General features: G+C 29.6%; 3 protein-coding genes across 4 annotated transcripts in view; 1 reads left to right on the forward strand and 2 right to left on the reverse strand.

The window, feature by feature from the left end:
* LOC126854510 (reticulon-1-A) overlaps nt 1-4,121 on the reverse strand; it is a 33,555-nt gene extending 29,434 nt beyond the window's left edge. Inside the window, exon 1 of the mRNA XM_050601349.1 lies at nt 2,501-4,121. Within this exon, the coding sequence (XP_050457306.1) occupies nt 2,501-3,578 (1,078 nt within the window). The 5' untranslated portion in view covers nt 3,579-4,121. The remainder of the gene's footprint in view (nt 1-2,500) is intronic.
* Nucleotides 4,122-6,608: 2,487 nt separating this feature from the next.
* Nucleotides 6,609-18,401, forward strand: LOC126854509 (serine palmitoyltransferase 2). Its single transcript, XM_050601348.1, has 10 exons — nt 6,609-7,005; nt 10,476-10,652; nt 11,282-11,436; nt 11,516-11,661; nt 12,996-13,214; nt 13,304-13,467; nt 13,559-13,720; nt 13,804-14,066; nt 14,832-14,961; nt 15,034-18,401. The coding sequence occupies exons 1-10, from the start codon at nt 6,802-6,804 to the stop codon at nt 15,139-15,141; spliced, it is 1,728 nt and encodes a 575-aa protein (XP_050457305.1). The 5' UTR covers nt 6,609-6,801; the 3' UTR covers nt 15,142-18,401.
* Nucleotides 18,402-19,159: 758 nt separating this feature from the next.
* On the reverse strand, nt 19,160-20,577 carry LOC126854521 (gem-associated protein 6-like). Of its 2 annotated transcripts, none has more exons than XM_050601372.1 (3): nt 20,499-20,577; nt 20,065-20,240; nt 19,160-19,538 (listed from the first exon to the last, which is right to left on the reverse strand). In XM_050601372.1, exons 2-3 carry the CDS (start codon nt 20,220-20,222, stop codon nt 19,199-19,201), a joined length of 498 nt encoding a protein of 165 aa, XP_050457329.1. In that variant the 5' UTR covers nt 20,223-20,240; nt 20,499-20,577; the 3' UTR covers nt 19,160-19,198. The 2 variants fall into 2 exon arrangements, with proteins under 2 accessions (XP_050457329.1, XP_050457328.1); XM_050601371.1 differs by having other exon boundaries at nt 20,437-20,570.
* Between the last annotated feature and the right edge of the window lie 120 nt (nt 20,578-20,697).

The following is a 20,697-nucleotide window of genomic DNA, read 5'->3' on the forward strand; positions in this document are numbered from 1 at the left end:
AAAAAAATTCACCTTTTAATCTGTCTCAAGGATTAATCTACTGTTATCATGTAAATGCGAGTTGCAGATATTATTAAAATATATACATATATAAATATGCAATAGTGAAATTTTTCCGTTTAATATCCAAGTTGCTCGTGACTGTTATTGTCGCCGATCAATTCGCTGTTACATAATATTAACCGCTTCGTAACTAATTGGTACTCGAGAAGTTATTGCCTTTGTCAACAATTTTCTGCGCGTTTCCCGCGAAATGCATTATACCTTAGTCGTTAAGTAGAGCGTGGCATTATGTAGGGCAAAAATATATACGCAGGTTACAGCTATTTTTATAAGAATTGCGCATAGAACGAAAGATAGATGAACAAGTATCACGTCAATGGTACGCTGTAACCAAGCGGAAGCGCTTCCAAGCACGGTCGAGTTTGTGCATCGCCACTAAATTAATTAGCATTTTCTTGTCGGGACTCTTTCGTTTCACGAATATTAAACGGCAAACGGTAATCGATTACGCAAAGTATTTAGATACACTATTAAAAAATTTCGCTTGAAAACATACATCGCATGTCCCAAACAATCTACACAAATTTTTGTGTTAATTTAACATGATATAGATATGTTAAATAATATTAATATTATATTAATATTTCGACACAAAATAAATGCAAACTTCATAGTAATTTATTTTAAAAAATTTTTGTGTAAGATCGACATATTTTATGATAAAATTAACTTGTCAATAATATATTATTGACAGTCTGTAGTTACTCTCATTACTATTGTAGAATAAAATTAACATTTTTTTTCTGTAAATTTTAACAAATAAATTCTGTCATTAATAATACGGAAAATTTGTTGTGTAAAATTAAAAATATGTACATTATGTTATTTTTATCTTTTTTTAGTTGTTTTAATAATTTAACATTTGAGTTCAATTAACAACAGTAAACAAAATATGTTAAATTAACATTTAAATATTTTAAACAAAAATTTTAACCGGCATATTTTTTAATAAGAAAACACAAATTTTCCAACAGTGTATTTGTGTTATAATAATATTATTTTTATCTAAATTTTCCATGTTATTCTCATTGTCATTCAACGCAAAACATTTTCTTTTTTTTCAATAATATTTAAAATCATGTTAAAGTTTTTTTAGAATCGAATAACTCTAGAAAAAAAATTCAACGTATTAAGATTCATTATTAAATAAGACTTAGCATATCAATTACATATTTTAAATAAGTGTAATAAGGAATATACATATTTATCCTTGATGCTTAATATTTGAGTATAATTGCTGGCTAAAAATGAGTTATTTTATGTTCAAATTTGTCTTTTTTTTTACAGATCATTAAATTATTCCATTCCTTTATTCCATATTTATGCAACTCTAATTTATTAGTAGTAGATTGTTCTATTTCTATCTTAGCGTATATAAATAAACTTATATCAATTATTTGCAACACATGTTGCAAAAGAACCAAGAAAATTAGTTGCTGAGAAAAACAAATAGATCAAAACTGCTTTAATATATCTTTTAGTTTATGCAACATTTTTAAAAATTTTGACTTGGATTGAAATTGATAATATAATTATATATATTGAATAATAATATATTGATAATAATTTATTGAAAGAATTAAACACACATAAAAAATATTTTGCAAACAAAAATTACAAAAAATGATAGTTAGTGAAGAGAATTGCATCATTCGCGAAGTATTACGCATTAAATAGAAAATAAAATAATGTGATTCTTTTAATAAAAAAAGCAAGACAAAAAATTAAATTATTTTATCTCTATCAATATATTTTATTCTTTTATATTCTATAAATACGAGAGACGATATATATCAACGTTTTGTAATATTTTTAATAAAATGTCTAAATATTGTGATAAAGAAAAGTAATTTTTAAATATATTTTGTATCTTAAAAGATGCACTCTTATCAATAAAAATTAAGAAACACAACATGGGAATTGAATTAATTTTATTTATACATTTTTGTGTGTGTGTGTATATATATATATATATATATATATATATATATATATATATAATATATATCTATAATATATATTCTATAATAAATTTTATTCATCAGTTGCACATGAATAAAACATATTATAAAATTCGTTAATAATAATATATATATATATATATATATATATATATATATATATATATTTGATATAAATTAAACTTGTGGATTATATATTAGAGTTTTACAATAAAAATTAAGAAATTATATATATATATATATATATATATATATATATATATATATATATTTGAGTGTCTAATTTCTTAATTTTTATTGTAAAACTCTAATATATAATCCACAAGTTTAATTTCTCAAAAAAATGAAAAAAGGATGTAAATAAAACGAACAGATTTTCAGCCAGCGATTATCTCTCATCATCAGCCTTATATCCACAAGCTCGTGAGAATTTATCCTTGAAACGGAATGTAAAGAAAAGATTCTATCGCACTCACCTAATCCCATGTCTCTGAATATCTCCTTCGGTGCTATCTCCATTTCCTGCTTCTTTTTGCCAACCGGACGAGAGTAATCGGTTTCCTTGGCTCTGGGTGCTTGATGCCGTTTGGCGCTCTCGTGCTCCGAATCGGTGTCTCGCTGCGGGGCGGACGGCTTGGCAGGCTCCGGAAAGTCGTTCGACATCTCGTACTTGTCCTGGCGCGCACTGTCCTCCAGGAGCTCCGCCTCCTTAGGCAAGGGCGGTAGCGGCTTCGTCGGCGGCTCGGGCACCTTTTCTCCCTGCTCCCGCTTCACGTCCACCTTCTCCACGACGTTCCACGAGTCGTCGTCCATGATATTCCTGGTCTTGTCCTCCTTGGGCGGCGCATCCTCGTCCCCGAGGAAATCCACTATCGGCGATTTCTCCGTCGTTGGCAGCACCGATGATCCAATGTCTTCTCGACTCGCGAGTTCCTCGTCGACTTGATTGGTACCGCTCGACGGAGTGACCTGATGATCCTCGTGCTGTTTGCCCAGACTCGAAATATCTTCGGGTTCTTCCAAAGGTTGGACGTTGCTGTCAGTGGTCTTGGTCGCTGACGATGACAGAACGTCAGCTGTCGCGGTGGAAATCGGCAACAACGGTACCTGGAGACCTATCTTGCCATCATCCTCGTTGTCATCGTCGTGAAATTGATGCGCGAGTGCCGGATAGGACCTTTCGGTCTCGACGAACGCCATGCTGGCAAGTTTAGGATCGACCGGGTCCAGCGGACGCTGGAACGGATCCGACGACTGCGCCATAGCCTCGCACTTGTCAAAGTCCGCGGAAGGCGGCGGCGTCGCGGGCACGGATTTCGTCTCTACGTCGACGAGCGCGCTCGGTAGAACCGAGTCGGTTGTCTGGAAGGAGTCGCCGATCTTTAACAAATCATCGACACGTGGCGCATCGATCAATCGCAGCGGCTGCTGCTGATCCGAACGATCGTCCGGGGAACCGTCGTGACCGAGATGCTCGAAATCGTCGACGGAATCGTGATCCCTCTTGAGCGGACCCTCGTCATTCGACGCGCTCTGGATACGTTCCGGGTCCATCCTCAACTCCAGAACGATGAGCGATCCGAACCGTTTGGGTTTGGCAACTGACGATGACTCACCGACCGTGAGTGAGTTGGCTGATGAAAGCTTCACGCGAGATCCCCCGGCACACGACGTTGCTTGTGCGCGGAATGTTGCGCGACGCTCCCTACGCACTCATAAAAGCCAGGTACGAGGAGCGATGCTACTCCCACCTTCTGCCGCTGTCGTTGTTCGCCTTCGAGGCACCTCAGTGGGGCACATCCGACGTCCTGACCGCTCACCACCGCGACGCGTCTCGCTCACCTCGTTATGGCCTCTCCTCTCGGGTCGACTCGCGGGAGACGACTCCGGGAGACTTGTCAACTGCTGTCAACTCGACTCACAATTAAACGAACGCGTGGGAACGAGAGATCTCGGTCGACTCCGAGAAATCGGCAACCGAAGGAGATTCACACACACACACGCGACACGGGTGTTGGCCTCTCAAAGCGCGGACAAGTAAAGCCTGAGTAAAGCCGCGTTTATAGCATTCGGCTGTATTCAGCGCGATCGCACAACGGGTGAATTCAGCAGCGAGTCGCACTCCCCATCGCGAAGGGTCTATCGCCCTCTCCCAGCGACATGGGCCAATCGCGTAACCGCTATCGCCTCCATTCGTACGAGATTACCGAAGTAAGCTACGGCTGCCACCGGCCGTGCGTTACCGGTCGTGTCAGCCTGTCAGCCGGCCGGCCGGCCGGTCAGCTGATCGGTGCGATCGTATCAATGGCTCACGCTTCCGCCTCGCGATTTTCGAATTAAAATGGGATATGGGATTTAAATACATCGTGTGCAATCTATTTTTAAAATAAAAACCTATTGAATCGGAGAAACTTCGATTTATAATGATCTTCATTATTCTACAGACGAATTTATACATATAAATGGATCTAGTTGTCTTAACTGCATTTTCTATGCCTTGTGTGCGCGTGAATTCCTTTTTCTTCTACTTCATTTCAAGCGTAGAAAAAAAGCAAAAAGGATGTCTCGAACAAATGGATTCAAATTTTATTTTTTTAATTATGCATTAATCGTACTTGCAATTTTATTTCAAGGACGAAAAGTGCAATGTGCTGACGCGCAAATTCAATCGTGCAATTGACAGATATACAAAGCCACTATTTCCAACGTCTATTAACGTTAATTGATCATTAAAAAACTTAATAAGATTACTAATTGCATATTCTGCAAAGTTAACAATTAGTTAGAGTTAAAAACATTGGAAATAGTGTTCCACAAAAAATATACATATATTTTTTTATCATTCTAGATATTTTGTAAATATTATCCTGACGTTATGAAAGATTATAGGTTATGTGTATTGAATCTCTTCACTTTGAACGCACTTTCTACACATGTTTTATGCGTCTTTGTCCTCCTTTTTCCTCATCAATATATGAATATATTTCTTTACCGCATTTTTTTTACCGACTGATTATTTTTTGGTAAATTTAGAATTGATTTTTGTTTAGGAAAAATGTCGAGAAAAAATTTCATAATTTTTGAATTTAAAATGTTACAAAGAAATATGTAGTCTCCAAAAATAAATTTTTATTTTAAATTCCTTCACTCTTGAAATTAGGTGAAGCTTAATTTTCTTATTTAACCGCTTGAAATTCGTTAGTTTACAAAGTCTTTTTTCTCAAATTTTTATTACTTCTTTTTATTTTTTTATATAAAATTCTCAAATAGAAATGAAATAGAGAGAAATAGAATGAAATCACGTCTAGGCAGGAGAAAAAAGGAGAATGTGTAATGTAAAGTTTAAAAGGATGTGTCATAAGTTAAAACATTGACAAAAACATGAAAATTTCGTATGCTCTTCTATTATTTCTTTCGAGGATCTGTGAAAAATCTGAGTAAAATTCTCTTAACGGTTTAGAAATTATTTAAGTTCAAAGTTTGTATCGATTCTTATAGAAAATCGTTTTGTAGCACTTATTTGACAAAAAAAAATAAAATTTTGCCAACAAAATAGAAATTTTCACATATATTAACAAAACCAAATAAATATTTATGCAAAACTTGCTTTAAACTTACTCTTTTAAAGGTTATTTACTAAAAATTGTAACAGAATACTTATAGTAACCCAAAATCTTCCTGTAAATTACTCATTTTTTCTTGTTTCCTGCAGTTAGGGTTGCCATAATAAAATTTTTAAAGATTTAATTTTTACTAGAACTTATAGCCCAAAAATCCCGGATATTTCGCTTGCAGCCACGGACATATACAAAAATGCGAATAGGTTCTCAAGTTGGTTATAACAATAAATTAATAATAATTATTTTAGATTTCGTTTTCATTGGTACATAGAGTAAAATGAATAAATTAAACATGTTTTTAATTTGGATGGTTGATAACTTCAATTGCATTGAAATGATTGAATATGAAGTGGTTAATTAAATCTAAAAAGCAAAATATTTATGAATTTCCTTAAACCCTGAACGTTCAAAATTATTCAAGAAATTCGAAAAATTCCCCTTGACATCCTAAAAAACAGATGGCAACACTACTTGCAATTGACTTCAGGTGGTACTCGCGATCAAAAGTTTTCGTCATAAATTAGAAAAAAATATTAATTGCAATAATTTTCTTTTATGAAGACGTGAAAAACCATATATATTATTTTGTGATACTTTAATTCTTTTTATAATCTGGAATTATTAATTTGATATTTCAAACAATATAAACATAAAGAAATATCTTTTTAAGTTTCACAATAACTTTTTGCTACTATATTGTATGACAGCCAAACATTCTTAAGCGTGACCTGTTTTCACTTGTTAGACTTTGTCATGTGCAGAGACAAGGATCGAAAGATAGAAACTGGACGTGGTGCAGCGAAACATACACTCTCTCTCTCTCTCTCTCTCTCTGTACGTAAAAGGCTTATTGTCGCGGCCGATGCGTCGCAGGGCGTCGCAAAACGACGCGACGCGGCAAAGGAACAGAGATCTTTTATCGCGGTGGTGCGGTACGCGCAGGCGCTGATCGACGACGTGTATTACTACGACCGGACGTACAGCGGTAGTGTGAGTAGCGTGCGACGAGTGGCGGCGACGAGTACCGGGTACCGCGACGCACCGCGACGTCCGCCGCCCGTCTCGATTGTCTCTGTGTGGCATTCGATTTGAGTCGAACATAGAATCAACATCGTCGACATCCTCGGTGAAATCGGCGAACGACAGAGTGCGGATCAATGATGGCGACGACGACGACGACGACCACGAGGTTGCGCGCCGTCAACACGTGCGGTGAAGAAACGTCGAGAACCGAGGAGGAGAGGGAGGAGAAGACGGCGACGACGACGTCCCCGACACCGCGAAACGGTTTAACGTTACGCGGCCCCGAGGTGGCCGGCAAGATCAACGGTTACACTTCGACGAGTAACGGCCACGTACACGTAAGTTAAGCCGGCGCGAGAAGCCGCCCTTCGTCTCGTTTATACCTGATTTCACCTCATCTCATCCTCACCTGATCTGACGTGCAGAATGTTCCAGGTATCAGGTCAATGAAACTTCAGAGTATTATAGGAAACAAAAAAAATATAAACACAGGTCTGGAAACACTTTGTTGAAAAATTATAGCTAATAAACTTCGAAGAATTACATTTTTCTGATATTTTTCAAAAATGACTTCAAAATCCTTCATTCATTTGAAAAAAATAACGAAATAAAACTGATGTGTAATTAAATAAATTAAATTGCATCAATTTCACTTAACTCTCATAAGACGTTTAAAAAAAAAAGCTCAAAACGAAGAAAACAGAAATCTGAAAAAATCAAACATAAAAATGTTCTTATTAAATTTTGATCATAACTATTATTATATTTATATAGAATTTATAAGAGCTATAACTTTATAATGAAGCGTTTTCTATGTTTAGAAGAACTTTTTTGTCTCAAATTCAAAATCTTATAAGACCCTAAAGTTTCACTAACTTGACTTGGAACACCCTGTATAATCGGCGTATATAATCTCATTTCTCTTCCTCATTCAATTCTCAGTCCAATCGTATCATGTAATCTCTTTGAAGACATTCACAGAGTCACATGGTGATATCGTGATTGTTATTATTACTGATCATTATTAACATAAGCATATCTCATAAGATACAATTTTTACTAAGATATTATCTACAATATATGATTAAAATATCATGTGTATTTTTTTGAAATTATATATAATATCCTCCTTTCGCACCCCTTTCTCAAGGATCGAATTTGATCAAGTGAAGTTAAAAGAGATCGACAAATTAATAATGTAATCATTATTTTTTTAACAAATATAATCATCTGTGCCACATATTTTTTATTCAGAGAAGAAAAAATTTTTCAAACAATTTTCTTTTGTAAAATAATTTATACACACACAGCTATAGATTTATTTAACTTTAAAATGGTAACATATGTGTCAATTTAACATTGCTGCTTCTTATAATATTTTTATTACCAAAAAGGTAATTAAACAGCAGAAAATGAATTAAATAGCATTCAAATATAAATTTAATAAAAGTAAATTTAACAATAGTTAAATAGTACTTACGTAAATGTTACATCCCCATTTCCAAAAACAACTAACCTAATCTAAACCAATTTCTATTTTTTGAATAAAAATTAGATTTAGGTTAGGTTACATTTTGGGGGATGAAGGTGCAGGGGGCGGATCGGAGCCCCTCCCTTGCATTTACATAAATATTTGATGGATATCTTAATATGCACATATTTACCCTAATATGCATATATTAGTCAAGTTTCTTTAAGGTCATTTCAAGGTCATATTTCAAGTATCATAGGTTGTTCGATTTGTTTTTTGATCCTCTAGATACAATTATAACTGATTAAAAATAGAATTTTTCATTCACAAAACTTGAGATGATCTTCAAAACCATTTGACGCCTGCAGCTAAAAAAAATCTAAGACAACCAAGAAAATATAATCCTTTCAAAATTTAATTTTTGTCTTAAACCTTTTGTCTAAAATCAATATTTATGAAGATATTTTAGAAGGCAATTTCTAATGAATTTACTCTATATAATCAATGTGTTCGAACTGTGCAGGATATTTATAATATTAATTTACTGCAAAGCAAGCATTATTTCTCTTTTCGTTAAAAAAAATGTTATAAAAAAATTTTAATGATATATTTACTCTTTAGATGCGATCTTTTTAGAATACTATTTAAAATGCGACCTCGGAATTTCCAGTTGCTTCTATCTAGTTGTTGCAAACTCTGAATTGTTAATAAATACTTACGTCGTTCGGAAATCGCTATCATTGCTATTATCAATATTAGAGATTACGATGACGGCTGTTAAATTTAATATCTCATACTTCGCGTTCCAATAATTGATAAAAAAGATAGCACATATATATATATATATATATATATATATATATATATATATATATATATATATATATATATATATATATATATATTGCTGTTTAATCATAGTGCGATTAATTCATGAAAATATCATTTTCCAGAAAAGTTTCGAATAGATTTTATGCAAATAATTTGTTTGCCACTCGAGAGATGTGTCATTAAAGCAATAAATGAGAAATATGATATGAGTGAGGAAAGAAATATAAATATTTCTAGGACATTGCGTGTAAAAAAAAAACTTGGCTATCGTTTGAGCACCATTTAAAGCACATGCGTTAACGGTTTCCTATGGTCGAGCAATCAAGCAAATCTGACACTTTTCAGCAATCAGCACGAAACGTGAAACTATGTATCATTTACTGCAGCGTAATTCTTTGTATCTTTTGAAAAATCAATGAAAGTAATCAGGGCTAAATTATTTTGTCAAGCGAGTCTATTTTTTCAAAATCAGATAGTTTAAAATAGAATTTATATACAGAATGCTCCAGATCCTTATTGTTCCTTTAAACATTGATCTTCTAAATTTAAAAATTATTTTTCAATTACAAAAATAACAAAAATCATTATTTATAAAACCATTATTAATTTTTCACATTGTACATTATTATTGTAATTAAATATTGAAATTTGAAATATAAAATAAGCTACAGCTAATTTATTAGTTTCTTATCTTCAACTATCAATTATTTGAAAACTATAAATATTTCGAGGGATTTTAATTAAATATTAATAAGTTCTAGATAGACCAAGAAATGTATAGGGAAGAAGACATATAAATACAATAATTGTATTTATCTTAATAATTGTATTTACGATTTCTCATATCTCTTTTTCTTCATAGCTCATCTCTTTTTATAAAATCAAATGTCGAATCAATGTCGAAAATTTTTCGTTCCTTTTTTTAAATTTTGCAATCTGTTAAGATACTAGAATTGTTCTGCAGAGAAAAAAAATCACTGGCATTTATGTAACAATAAATCATAAAATTAATTGTCGGTGTAAAGGTATGCGTTCCGATTAAAAATGAAACACGATCACAATCTTATACTGCGAATCGTGCTTTAATCGTATCACAGCGCAGACATAACTCTTTCTTTGATAAAGTAAAGATTACAAAATCCCGTATATACCAATATTACGTCTTACTGTTGATACTCGATATTTTTTTTTTTTTTTCTTATCTCCGAAACTTATCATATGAATCATATTTCCTTATAACACACACATACACACGATACACAAAAAAATGATAAAATCTTAACGGATTTTTTTTGTTTTTTGATATGTAATTTTTATTATCATCTCGTATCGTTTTTAACATGTTATATATATATATATATATATATATATATATATATATATATATATATAGACACACACACGCACACGCACACACATGTATGTATGTATGTATGTATGTATTTCTTTTTTTTTTTTCAAGAATATTCTCGACTATACAATTAAATGTGCGAATTTTTATTGCAGTTTTCTCATACTTCCATAAAATCGAAATTACAAAAATCACCGTCGAAAGAGTCTTTTGAAAAAGTTCCATTAATCACATCGGCACTTACACATCTGGGTTTCTATATTCTTATGTTCCTGGGATTTATCAATCAATTATTCTTTGTTCCGAAGGTTGCTACCGAAAAGAATAGGCAGGTACAATGATAATTATTTATATTTTCTCTTATAATGTTAATTATAATATACATTTAATTCATATTACAATTTTAATATACATTTAATATACATATAATTCAAATATATATTTATTATATATATTTATATATATTTATTATTATTATATAATTCAAATTATAATATACGTTTTTATAAATAATAGTATATATAGAAAAAAATAAACATAAATCTACTTTACTCTATACTCTAATAAAAGCATTCATTTATAAAATACATTTTTGACATTAATGTATATTAAAATATTTTACGATATTATTTATACGATATTATAAATATCGTATAAATAAATAAAATTTGTGTGCCAATATATGTATAATACATAACGGTATAAATACCGTATAAAAGAAAAATTGCAAAATGATATGTAGAATTTATCCTATGCTATAGAAAAAAAATTGTGTTAGATAAAATTAATACCTTTTTTATATGTCAATAATTATTGTTTTCTTTTTGTACATGTATATATACAAACATATTTTTTGTGTATGGCATACATATGTACATTTCGTATTACATTTCTACAAAACATTTATTATTTATTATGCAATATTAACATACTTTATCCTATAATAAATATGTATTTTTAGGGATATGCGCCGCTCTATGACAATTTTGAGAAATTTTATCTTAGATACGTGTACAGAAGAGTGAGAGATTGTTGGAATAGGCCGATATGTTCTGTGCCCGGTGCAATGGTAACATTAAAGGATCGAGTCACTAATGATTACGGATGGACGTTTCAGTAAGTTTTACACAATACTATACAAAAATGACGCCACGTATCAATAGAATTGAAATCTCGAATTTTTTAATTCTGACAGATTTACTGGAACTGAAACGCAATGTATAAACTTGGGCTCTTACAATTATTTAGGGTTCGCCGAGGCGAGTGGTAAGTGCGCTGAGGAAAGCATCGAAACGCTTAAGAAGTTCGGCTGTGCAACTTGCAGTACACGTCTTGAATTAGGTAAATAACTCGAAATATTCTTATTATATAATGTTTTCTTCTAGCTAGAAAGACAGATGAAATATTTGCAATGTTCAAAAGTGTGCGCATTTATTGAAACTAAATTATATTATCATGAGAAAGCATATAAAATGAAAAATTGGAAGATAGTTTATTTATTTTTTTTCTTATTTATTTAATGATATAAAAAATTAAATTAGCAATCATAACAAGAGCATTCTATCACTATTTGTTACAAAATAAATAAATATCTAGGTTGTTCGATAATTCGTGCTACAATCGGTAAGAGGCTAATTCTTCATAATAAAAAATAAGTCGAAATTGCAGAATGAAATTTTTTCATAAGGCTTCGTTTTTGATAATCGACTTTAAATAGTTAAATAGTTAGTTAAGTACGCGCACTTGATTAAGAACGCGTTAGGCGAATTTCGATAATAGCTCGAAAATGTGTTTACTCAAGTGCACGCATACTCAACTAATATTTCGTTAAGATCAAGTCAAAGACACCTTTAATTTCTTAAGAAAATAATTGTTACAAAAAATAATTGTTTTAAAAAAAATATGCAATTATTTGCAATATATTTTTTTATAACAATTATTTATTTTTTCTTTACATCATTTGATTCATCTTATTATTCCGTACATAAAAGTATTACGATACAATTATCGAACATTAAATAATTTTCGAGATATTTTATATTTTATACTAAAATATGTCAGATTAAGATACAAAATAAGTCAAAAAATTCTTAATGAAAAAATACTTTATTATAATGTTTTGGAAAGCTATCGACATAAGCTATAAGAATATGCAATAAAAATGGAGGTTTCTATTTAAGAAATTAAAGGTGTCCTTGACTTGACCTTAACGATGTCATCCAAGGTCAAACCAATGACACCATCTTATGTTCCCTTCAAAACCATACAATATTTGTTCAAAACGTTTTTTTCTAAAATGCTTAGTTTTCGAAAGAAAAGGGGTGTACGGGTGGTCTAAGACACCCTGTATATGTATGTATGTATGTATGTGTGTGTATATATATATATATATATATATATATATATATATATATATATATATATATATGCAACGTCTGTAATAAATTATAGTCAGTTGTTCAATTAGAAAGTAAGAAATTTTTATATCGAATTATATAATTATTGAAATTAAAAATTATAATTATTTAAATTTAAAAATTTATTACGTTTTTTATAATTTGGTGATATTAACAATTTGTTCCATAAAGTTCCATATATTGTATTTTTTTTAAACAAAACAATATATATGTATTTAAAAAAAATTGAATAAAAATAGTATTTTTTATTGTTCGAAGGGACTATGCCGATACATGATGAATTAGAAAAATTGACTGCGAAATTTCTGGGAGTCGAAGACGCTATAGTATTTGGAATGGGATTCGCAACGAATTCTTTAAATCTGCCCTCTTTGGTCAACGAAGGTTGTTTGGTTCTTAGTGATGAAAAAAATCACGCATCACTTATACTTGGCCTGAGGCTATCTGGTGCTGTGATACAGATCTTCAAACATAACAGTAAATACAATACGGACCAGTCCCATTTACAATGCGCTTAATTATTTTTTGTTACTCTTAGAAGTATAAGAAGTTATGGTTTATCGCAGATGTGAAACACTTGGAGGAATGTTTGAAAAAGGCCATTGTTTTTGGACAGCCGAAAACTAGCGAACCTTGGAAAAAGATACTTATCATTGTCGAAGGCATTTACTCTATGGAGGGCTCAATCGTTCATTTGCCTGAAATATTAGAATTAAAAAAAAAATATAAAGTTCGTAAGAATAATGTCGACTATTTTAAGTGTTGCTATTCTCTCTTTTTTTTCACGTTACGATTAATAAAAACTTTTGATTATCAAACAGGCCTATCTTTACGTGGACGAAGCGCATAGTACAGGTGCTATGGGAAAGCGTGGAAGAGGAGTTTGCGATTATTACGGCATTGATCCGCGTGACATTGATATACTCATGGGAACGTTCACGAAAAGTTTTGCTTCGACGGGTGGATATATAGCTGGAACGAAGGTAATATTTTTAATGATTTATGTTTTATTATCAATATGAATATCTTTTAATCAAATGTTTTGTTTAATCAAATGTTCTTTCAGGCATTGATAAATCATATAAGAATACATAGTCACGCGCATACGTACGCGGCATCGATGTCCCCGCCAGTTACGCAACAAATTATCACATCGATGCGAATTATTATGGGAGAAGATGGCACCGATGCCGGTGAAAAACGTATCAAACAATTAGCTAGGAATACAAGATATTTTAGACGCAGATTAAATCAAATCGGAGTTATAATCTATGGAAATGAGGATTCGCCCGTTGTGCCTATGCTAGTTTACCTGTATTCTAAGATTGCGTAAGTGGACAAAGAATATTATTATTTTCAAGATTTTCAATTCGCCATTTCTAAAACAGGATGTCTACTCCCTAGAAAAACCTAGAAAACTTGGAATTCTCAAGGATTTCGTTTTTATCTTGAAAAATCAGGGAATTTTCATAGAATTTTATTCAAACTCAGGAAATTTTTTCAAAAATTCTGATCATTTTATTTTTATATTGCAAGCATCGACAATTTGATCGGCTAATAATTGTGAATTATATATTTCAAATATATTCTAAATATATAATTTTTTTGATTATATGTTTATTGCCAAAAAATATTATACACAATACTGAGTATCAATACTGAATATATTTCTTACAATTAATGATAGTAAATGAAAAATGCTTATTTTACAAAAGTCATCCAGTTCTTTTCAATACATTTTTGAATTTAATATTTAAAATTTAAGTGATTTATTTTTCCTTTGTATGAGTGAAAAAAATTGATATATCTTTTTCCTATTTATATTATTCTTAGTATTATATTATCGGAGCCTTATTTATATTTTCATTATTTTAAAAAGTTCTATCTAAAAATTGACTAATTTTACCTGGAATTTTGGAACAAATTATCTGAAAAATCGGAAAATTCTCAGAGAATTTTTTTATAAGCTTGGATAGACATTCTGTAAAATCTTTATAATCTGTGTAATACGTTTTAAAATACGATAAAAAAATAATGCAATAAAAATTTAATGTAAGAAAAAATATATATTTTCACATTATATTCTCAACACAGTGCAGTGATCCGTACTCTGACGACATGTAATATTGCAACCGTCGGTGTTGGTTTTCCGGCAACGCCATTGATGCAAGGTAGAATTAGATTTTGTCTCTCTGCTGCACACACAAAGGAACAGCTCGATTATGTAAGTGTTGCTAAATCGAGAAGTTTGTTATTTTAATATTAACGTTATTATATACCTATACATATTTTTCAGGTATTGTCCCATATTGAAAAAATTGCGGATTCATTAGGATTAAGATATTCGAAAAAACCTCGTGTTACGACGAAAATAGAATATTATTCCGACAATGAAACGGAATGACCTACCTCATAAAATAATAAATCGTTCAGCAATTTATTTCTGCAGAGAATAAACTGAAATAACCAAGAGCTTTAAATGCCACAAAATAAATGTAGATACAATGCATTCGTTCATATATTAAATAAGAAGACTATTACAATTATTACAACAAAAGCTCGTGCTTTTATAATGATTCGAAAAAATGCAAATGTATTGGTATTTATAGTGATTCATACGCTTGTAGCACAATGATAATTGATATGTGTTAAACAAACAAACAAACTCGATATCATCAAATGCCTATGTTAACAAATTATATTGTACATATTGTTAACTTTATTGTATGTAACTTTTCACAGTATTCACATACATAGTTAAAGAAACATTCAACTCTAAGGTCACGTTAAACAAAGATTAATATAAATATCGCGAATAGCAAAGCTCATATACCAAATTTTCTTTGTTTAAATTAACATTCGTTCATCACACTTATATTATGCTATACAAAAAAATCGATAGACAAGAACGTCTACAAATCTGAATATGTTATGAATAAATCCACGCACTCTGTACTCTTTATTAAAGCTAACTTTGATTATTCATGTTTTTATATTAGTGGAAAACTGTCTAAAACGCAGTTGCTTCCAATTATTTAAAAAAATAATGCTTTTGTACAAAATCAATTTTTGTGCATATTTGTTACATTCCAACTTAGATCAGTTTCATAGTTGCTGTAGAATAATAATTCTTGTTAACGTAACATTGATCGATTGGATGTAACTAAAACAATCTCTAAGGCACCAATGTTACTTTGGCTTTAGGCATTAGAGTATAAGTTAATCAATGATTAAATTAATACTTATTGACAAAAGTTTTAAGTCTCGCTTATAACCAAAATAACATTGGTACAACTAGGCCTAAGAAAACTGATTACTATTATAGGTTTCAATATTCGTTAAAACTAATAAGCAGACTTTTTAGTCTTATATTTAAATGTCACATATCAATACTATTTTTATCGCTAAGTGAATGTTAATGTTTGTCTTCAAAATAACCTTTTAAAATTTCGTACTTGACATATTTTTTTTTATAATAAGAATTTTTTATGTATAAATTTTAAATGAGAGATAATACGTAATATTGATGATAAACAATACAACAATAAAAATATCTCAAATCATTTCATTGAGTCGCTTTCAAACTTCATTTTTATTTTATTAAATGTACTGCCACCATTATGATCTCTTAGTATTTATGAAAATACATGATGACATAAATCAAATGATATTAGAATGTAACATGAGAATTTGCATAAAAAAATTAATCATGTTTGAATATGATTGTAAAAAAAAATAATTGGATATATATAGAGAAACAGTAGGCACATGTAATGAACCATAACAGTTTTAATTCTTACATAAATATTCAATACAAAATATATCAAATTTATATGTCTTATTATTAGATCTTGGACGCAAATTCAAATGATTTGTGTGAAATTATTTGAATAATTTAAAATAAAAATGAAAAGGTTTGAATTCACATTTTGAACAAAAATAAAATTGAATTATTTGATTTAGTATCGAAAGATGCGATTGTTTGAATAAACATCAAGAAAAATTTGAGCTAAAATAGTATTCACTGCAAATAGGAAAACTAGATTTATTTGTTTCTCATCATTATATTGCCTAATTCCACTTTGCTATGTTACACATAAATTTAGGATCATAAAATGTTCAGTTCAAGGTTACAGCACAATTTAATATTAAAGCTTAAAATTCAAACTATTCAATTGTCGGAAAATACCAAGCGCTAATTATTACCATATCAAATTATACAAATAAAAAAAGCATAACTGTGTATATTAATTCCTAAACTTGAGTAAAAAGAAATTTTGTATTTACATGTGCAGAATTATTTTAGATCTTTCATAATTAAAAGTAGAATTAAATTTTGACATATATCATTAAATACATAAAACAAACTATCTAAAAATATCTTGTTAAATAAAAGTAGTAAAAGTCTTTATATAATATTTAAGTGCTTACACACATATATTAAAGAAATATCTGTATTTAAAAAAAAAATTAATAGATTCGATTCTATTATTATTATTTATATTATCAGCTAATTAGTCTCTGATAATTCGAAATATTACTATTAAATATTACTACTAAGCTTTTTAAAAACATTCCATCACTATTTGCAAATACAGAGATAATGCATATAAGTCTAGTATAATATCTTCATGATTTATATATATAAAATTTTTCCAATTTCGATATGTATTTATATAGCTAGTTTAAATTAAAAGTTAAAGATAATTGAGATATAGTCTAAAGTACAACTAGTTAATTAAAAATATGAAAATCCAAAATAAAAAAACGGAGACCATAAATGTTGTAATTATTCTTAAAACGCTTCAGTTATGCTATTTTCACGTTTTTAATTAAATAATTTTACATGTTATGTATTAAATATATCCACTACTTGTTACTGAATGAGGCTGTTCATTGGCACAAACTGCATTATGTCAATCACATATCAATTTTATATATATATCTTTTATTACACAAAAATATATTATCTAATAATAATAAAAGATTCTTGACAATCCAATAAATTCAAAATTCTGCAGATATAAACCAATGTGTCTAATAGTTGTGCACTTAACGCGAAATATATTATTCTAACTTTATGTTAAGTGCCACATTTAATACAAGAATTCTGAATTTTGTGTAATATAGTTCTCATTCAGTATAATTGTATTAATTTTAATAGCATAATTTATGTACATTTTTAATCTTAAATCGCTATATGATGTAATGATAACTTATAATTGCAGATGCATTTTAATACACTTCTACAAAACAGCTGTTCCTACCTTCACAAAATGGACAGTTATTATCTATTCTTGTCAGATAGCTTTTCGCAATTTTCATCAGGGTTGGGAACATTAGTCTATAAAAGTAACGCGTTACCGTTATTCGTTACTGATTTTAAAAAGTAACGCGTTACCGTTACCGTTAAAAAAGTAATTCGTTATTTTCTATGGTCACAGTTAGGACAGAAAAATATATCTCTCTTTGTCGATCCTTCTTGTGTACGCCATGGCTTTTCCATTAGTATAAGCTTTATGCTTTCAGCGCTTTTATATCGAAATAATTTTATCTAATCAAGAATAATGCGCGTGATCAGCGCGCAATTTATTGAATAAATATAAGATAAAGAAAACCAAAAAGTAATGATAAAAGTAACGACTAATTCGTTACCGTTACCGTTACAGACAAAAATAAGTAACGATCGTTACCGAAAAAAGTAACTGTAAAAAAACTGTAACAGTAACAATGTTACAAGTAACTAACGCGTTACTTCCCAATCCTGATTTTCATATATATTATTTCGCATATATAAATGTAAAAAATATCATATATATGTACACAAATCAATTGCTGTAAATTGTAAACCTACTTTTTAAATTAACAGTCTTAAAATGCATTAATATTATACTTTAAGTAAAATATCGCTTTGCGAAGCGAAATTATTTTTATTAAAAAACGAAAAGAATTTTTTTTTTAAATTAATGTTCCCTCTTCTCGGTGATTGTTTAAAAATAAATCCATACAAAAATATCCAGGAAATAAAAAAATCTTGAATCATGGATTTTAAAAATTTTCCTCGATTTCGTAGTATATAATACACTCCTAATAATAAATAAGGCTATTTTTGTAATTAGCAAAGCAAATGCTTTTGGCAAAATATAATATTACTATATACAAACAATTGAATTATTATATATTGAAACTCCCTTATATATTTTAATACATATATGAATGTGATATTATCTACAATTAATTGAAGAATGTAATTTTATCATCCATTTAGTTTCTCAATGCTCAATTTGTGAAATGTGCTATTTTTAGAGAATTATAATTCCAAAAATATTAGTGTTTCAATATTTTGATAATCTATTCTAAAATTTATCTATAATACAATTTAAAATTTTGGAAAAACACTCTGTAAGATTTGACAAGGCACCTTGGAACATAATTTTGTATTTTATTGAGCGTAATTGATTTTATTCAACATTTACATGCATTAAAATATTTTGTATTTTGGTAAGAATAATACTGTTAGTACACCTGCAATTTTCTGGGTAATATGGAGGTTCTATTGATACATTATCTTCAATCAACAGGATATCATTCTCTTCTTTGACCAGAAATCGATTATCCAATAATAATTGCATAATGATATTCTTCCTTTTAGTAACCATCGTTTGTGAAAGTTTTGCAGGCAGGAATAATTCTGGTATGATTTTTATCGTTTTCGATACTGCTTCGATATTCTTAATGACATGATCGAATATTATCTTCAAACGATATTCCGTAGGTGTTTCTGATTGTAAGAGCACAACGCTGTAAAATAATATCAATATTTACAATCAAAATTAATCACTTCAAATTCAGCAAAGATAAAGGATCATAAAATTGTTGTAAATTACAATTAGAAGAACTAAACACATATATATATGAAGTAAATGTGACAAGAAAATATCAAAACTTTTTTTAGACATTTCCAAAAATAAAATAATACTATGGATACAAATAAAGAGAATACAAAATAAAATTCATAAATTTAAAGAAATAAAGCTTATAATTTTTTTATACATATAAACAAAAAATTATACATTAATCTATATATAAAAATAACAAAAAAGTTTTTAAGTGTAAAATCTAATTCAAATTTTATAGGCCAAATTTATATATATTTTTATATAAATGAGAAATAAGAATATATATGCATACACCATACATAATAAACATGTCTGTAATAATTCGATTATTAATTAAGAGGATGTTTTTTCAAATTCAAAATTAGTCATCAATTTATTATAGAATTATATATGATTAAATTAATTCAATAAATGTATTCTTTTTGAACCTTTCCGATACCGGATCAATTGTATAAACAATACCACAGTAAACATATTCATCCTTCGTCGTTATCTTAACCTCTTTTCCGACATAATTAATGAATAAAGTTGGATCATTTTTGTACACTTTATGCAAAGAATTTAAATTATCTTCTTGCGAGCTCATATTGAAGTTGTAGGAGACCTTAACAGAATCAATAATTGATCAATAATATATAGGGTGAGGCAAATAAAACGTTACAAGCTAATAACTCATCTAAAATATAAAAAAGTTGTTTATGTTAGCAGTCAAGTTAGGTTAGATTAGACAAAATTTTTTCTCATGAGCAATTTTTTGATTTGACAAATATTTTTATATAGAGTTAGTGGCTTATAATTACATTTTATTTGCCTCACTCTGTATATCAGAATTTATATCACGAACGCTGCTTGCATTGTTTACCTGTCACGAACTGTCAGCTGTCATTAAACTGTCATGAACGCATGCAGTTATAAACAGCTGTAGTAAGCATCTCTGTGAATACATATTTAAAAGTAATGATTGTGAAATGGTAAAATTTTTCGAAAAATCCATGTTATTTAGTTATGGCGGAATATAAATCATTATAATAAAATTGATTTAAATGCGATAAAATTATATG

Source organism: Cataglyphis hispanica, chromosome 14 (genome assembly GCF_021464435.1).
Source record: "Cataglyphis hispanica isolate Lineage 1 chromosome 14, ULB_Chis1_1.0, whole genome shotgun sequence".
Classification (NCBI taxonomy): Eukaryota; Metazoa; Arthropoda; class Insecta; order Hymenoptera; family Formicidae; genus Cataglyphis; species Cataglyphis hispanica.

Coding starts and splice junctions, on each gene's coding strand:
- LOC126854521 (XM_050601372.1), bottom strand. CDS start 20,222: ATGAGCTCGCAAGAAGATAATTTAAATTCTTTGCATAAAGTGTACAAA. Junction 19,539..20,064: donor ATTGATCCGGTATCGGAAAG/GTTCAAAAAGAA, acceptor ATTATTTTACAG/CGTTGTGCTCTTACAATCAG.
- LOC126854509 (XM_050601348.1), top strand. CDS start 6,802: ATGATGGCGACGACGACGACGACGACCACGAGGTTGCGCGCCGTCAAC. Junction 13,215..13,303: donor ACAGATCTTCAAACATAACA/GTAAATACAATA, acceptor GGTTTATCGCAG/ATGTGAAACACTTGGAGGAA. Junction 13,721..13,803: donor GATATATAGCTGGAACGAAG/GTAATATTTTTA, acceptor ATGTTCTTTCAG/GCATTGATAAATCATATAAG.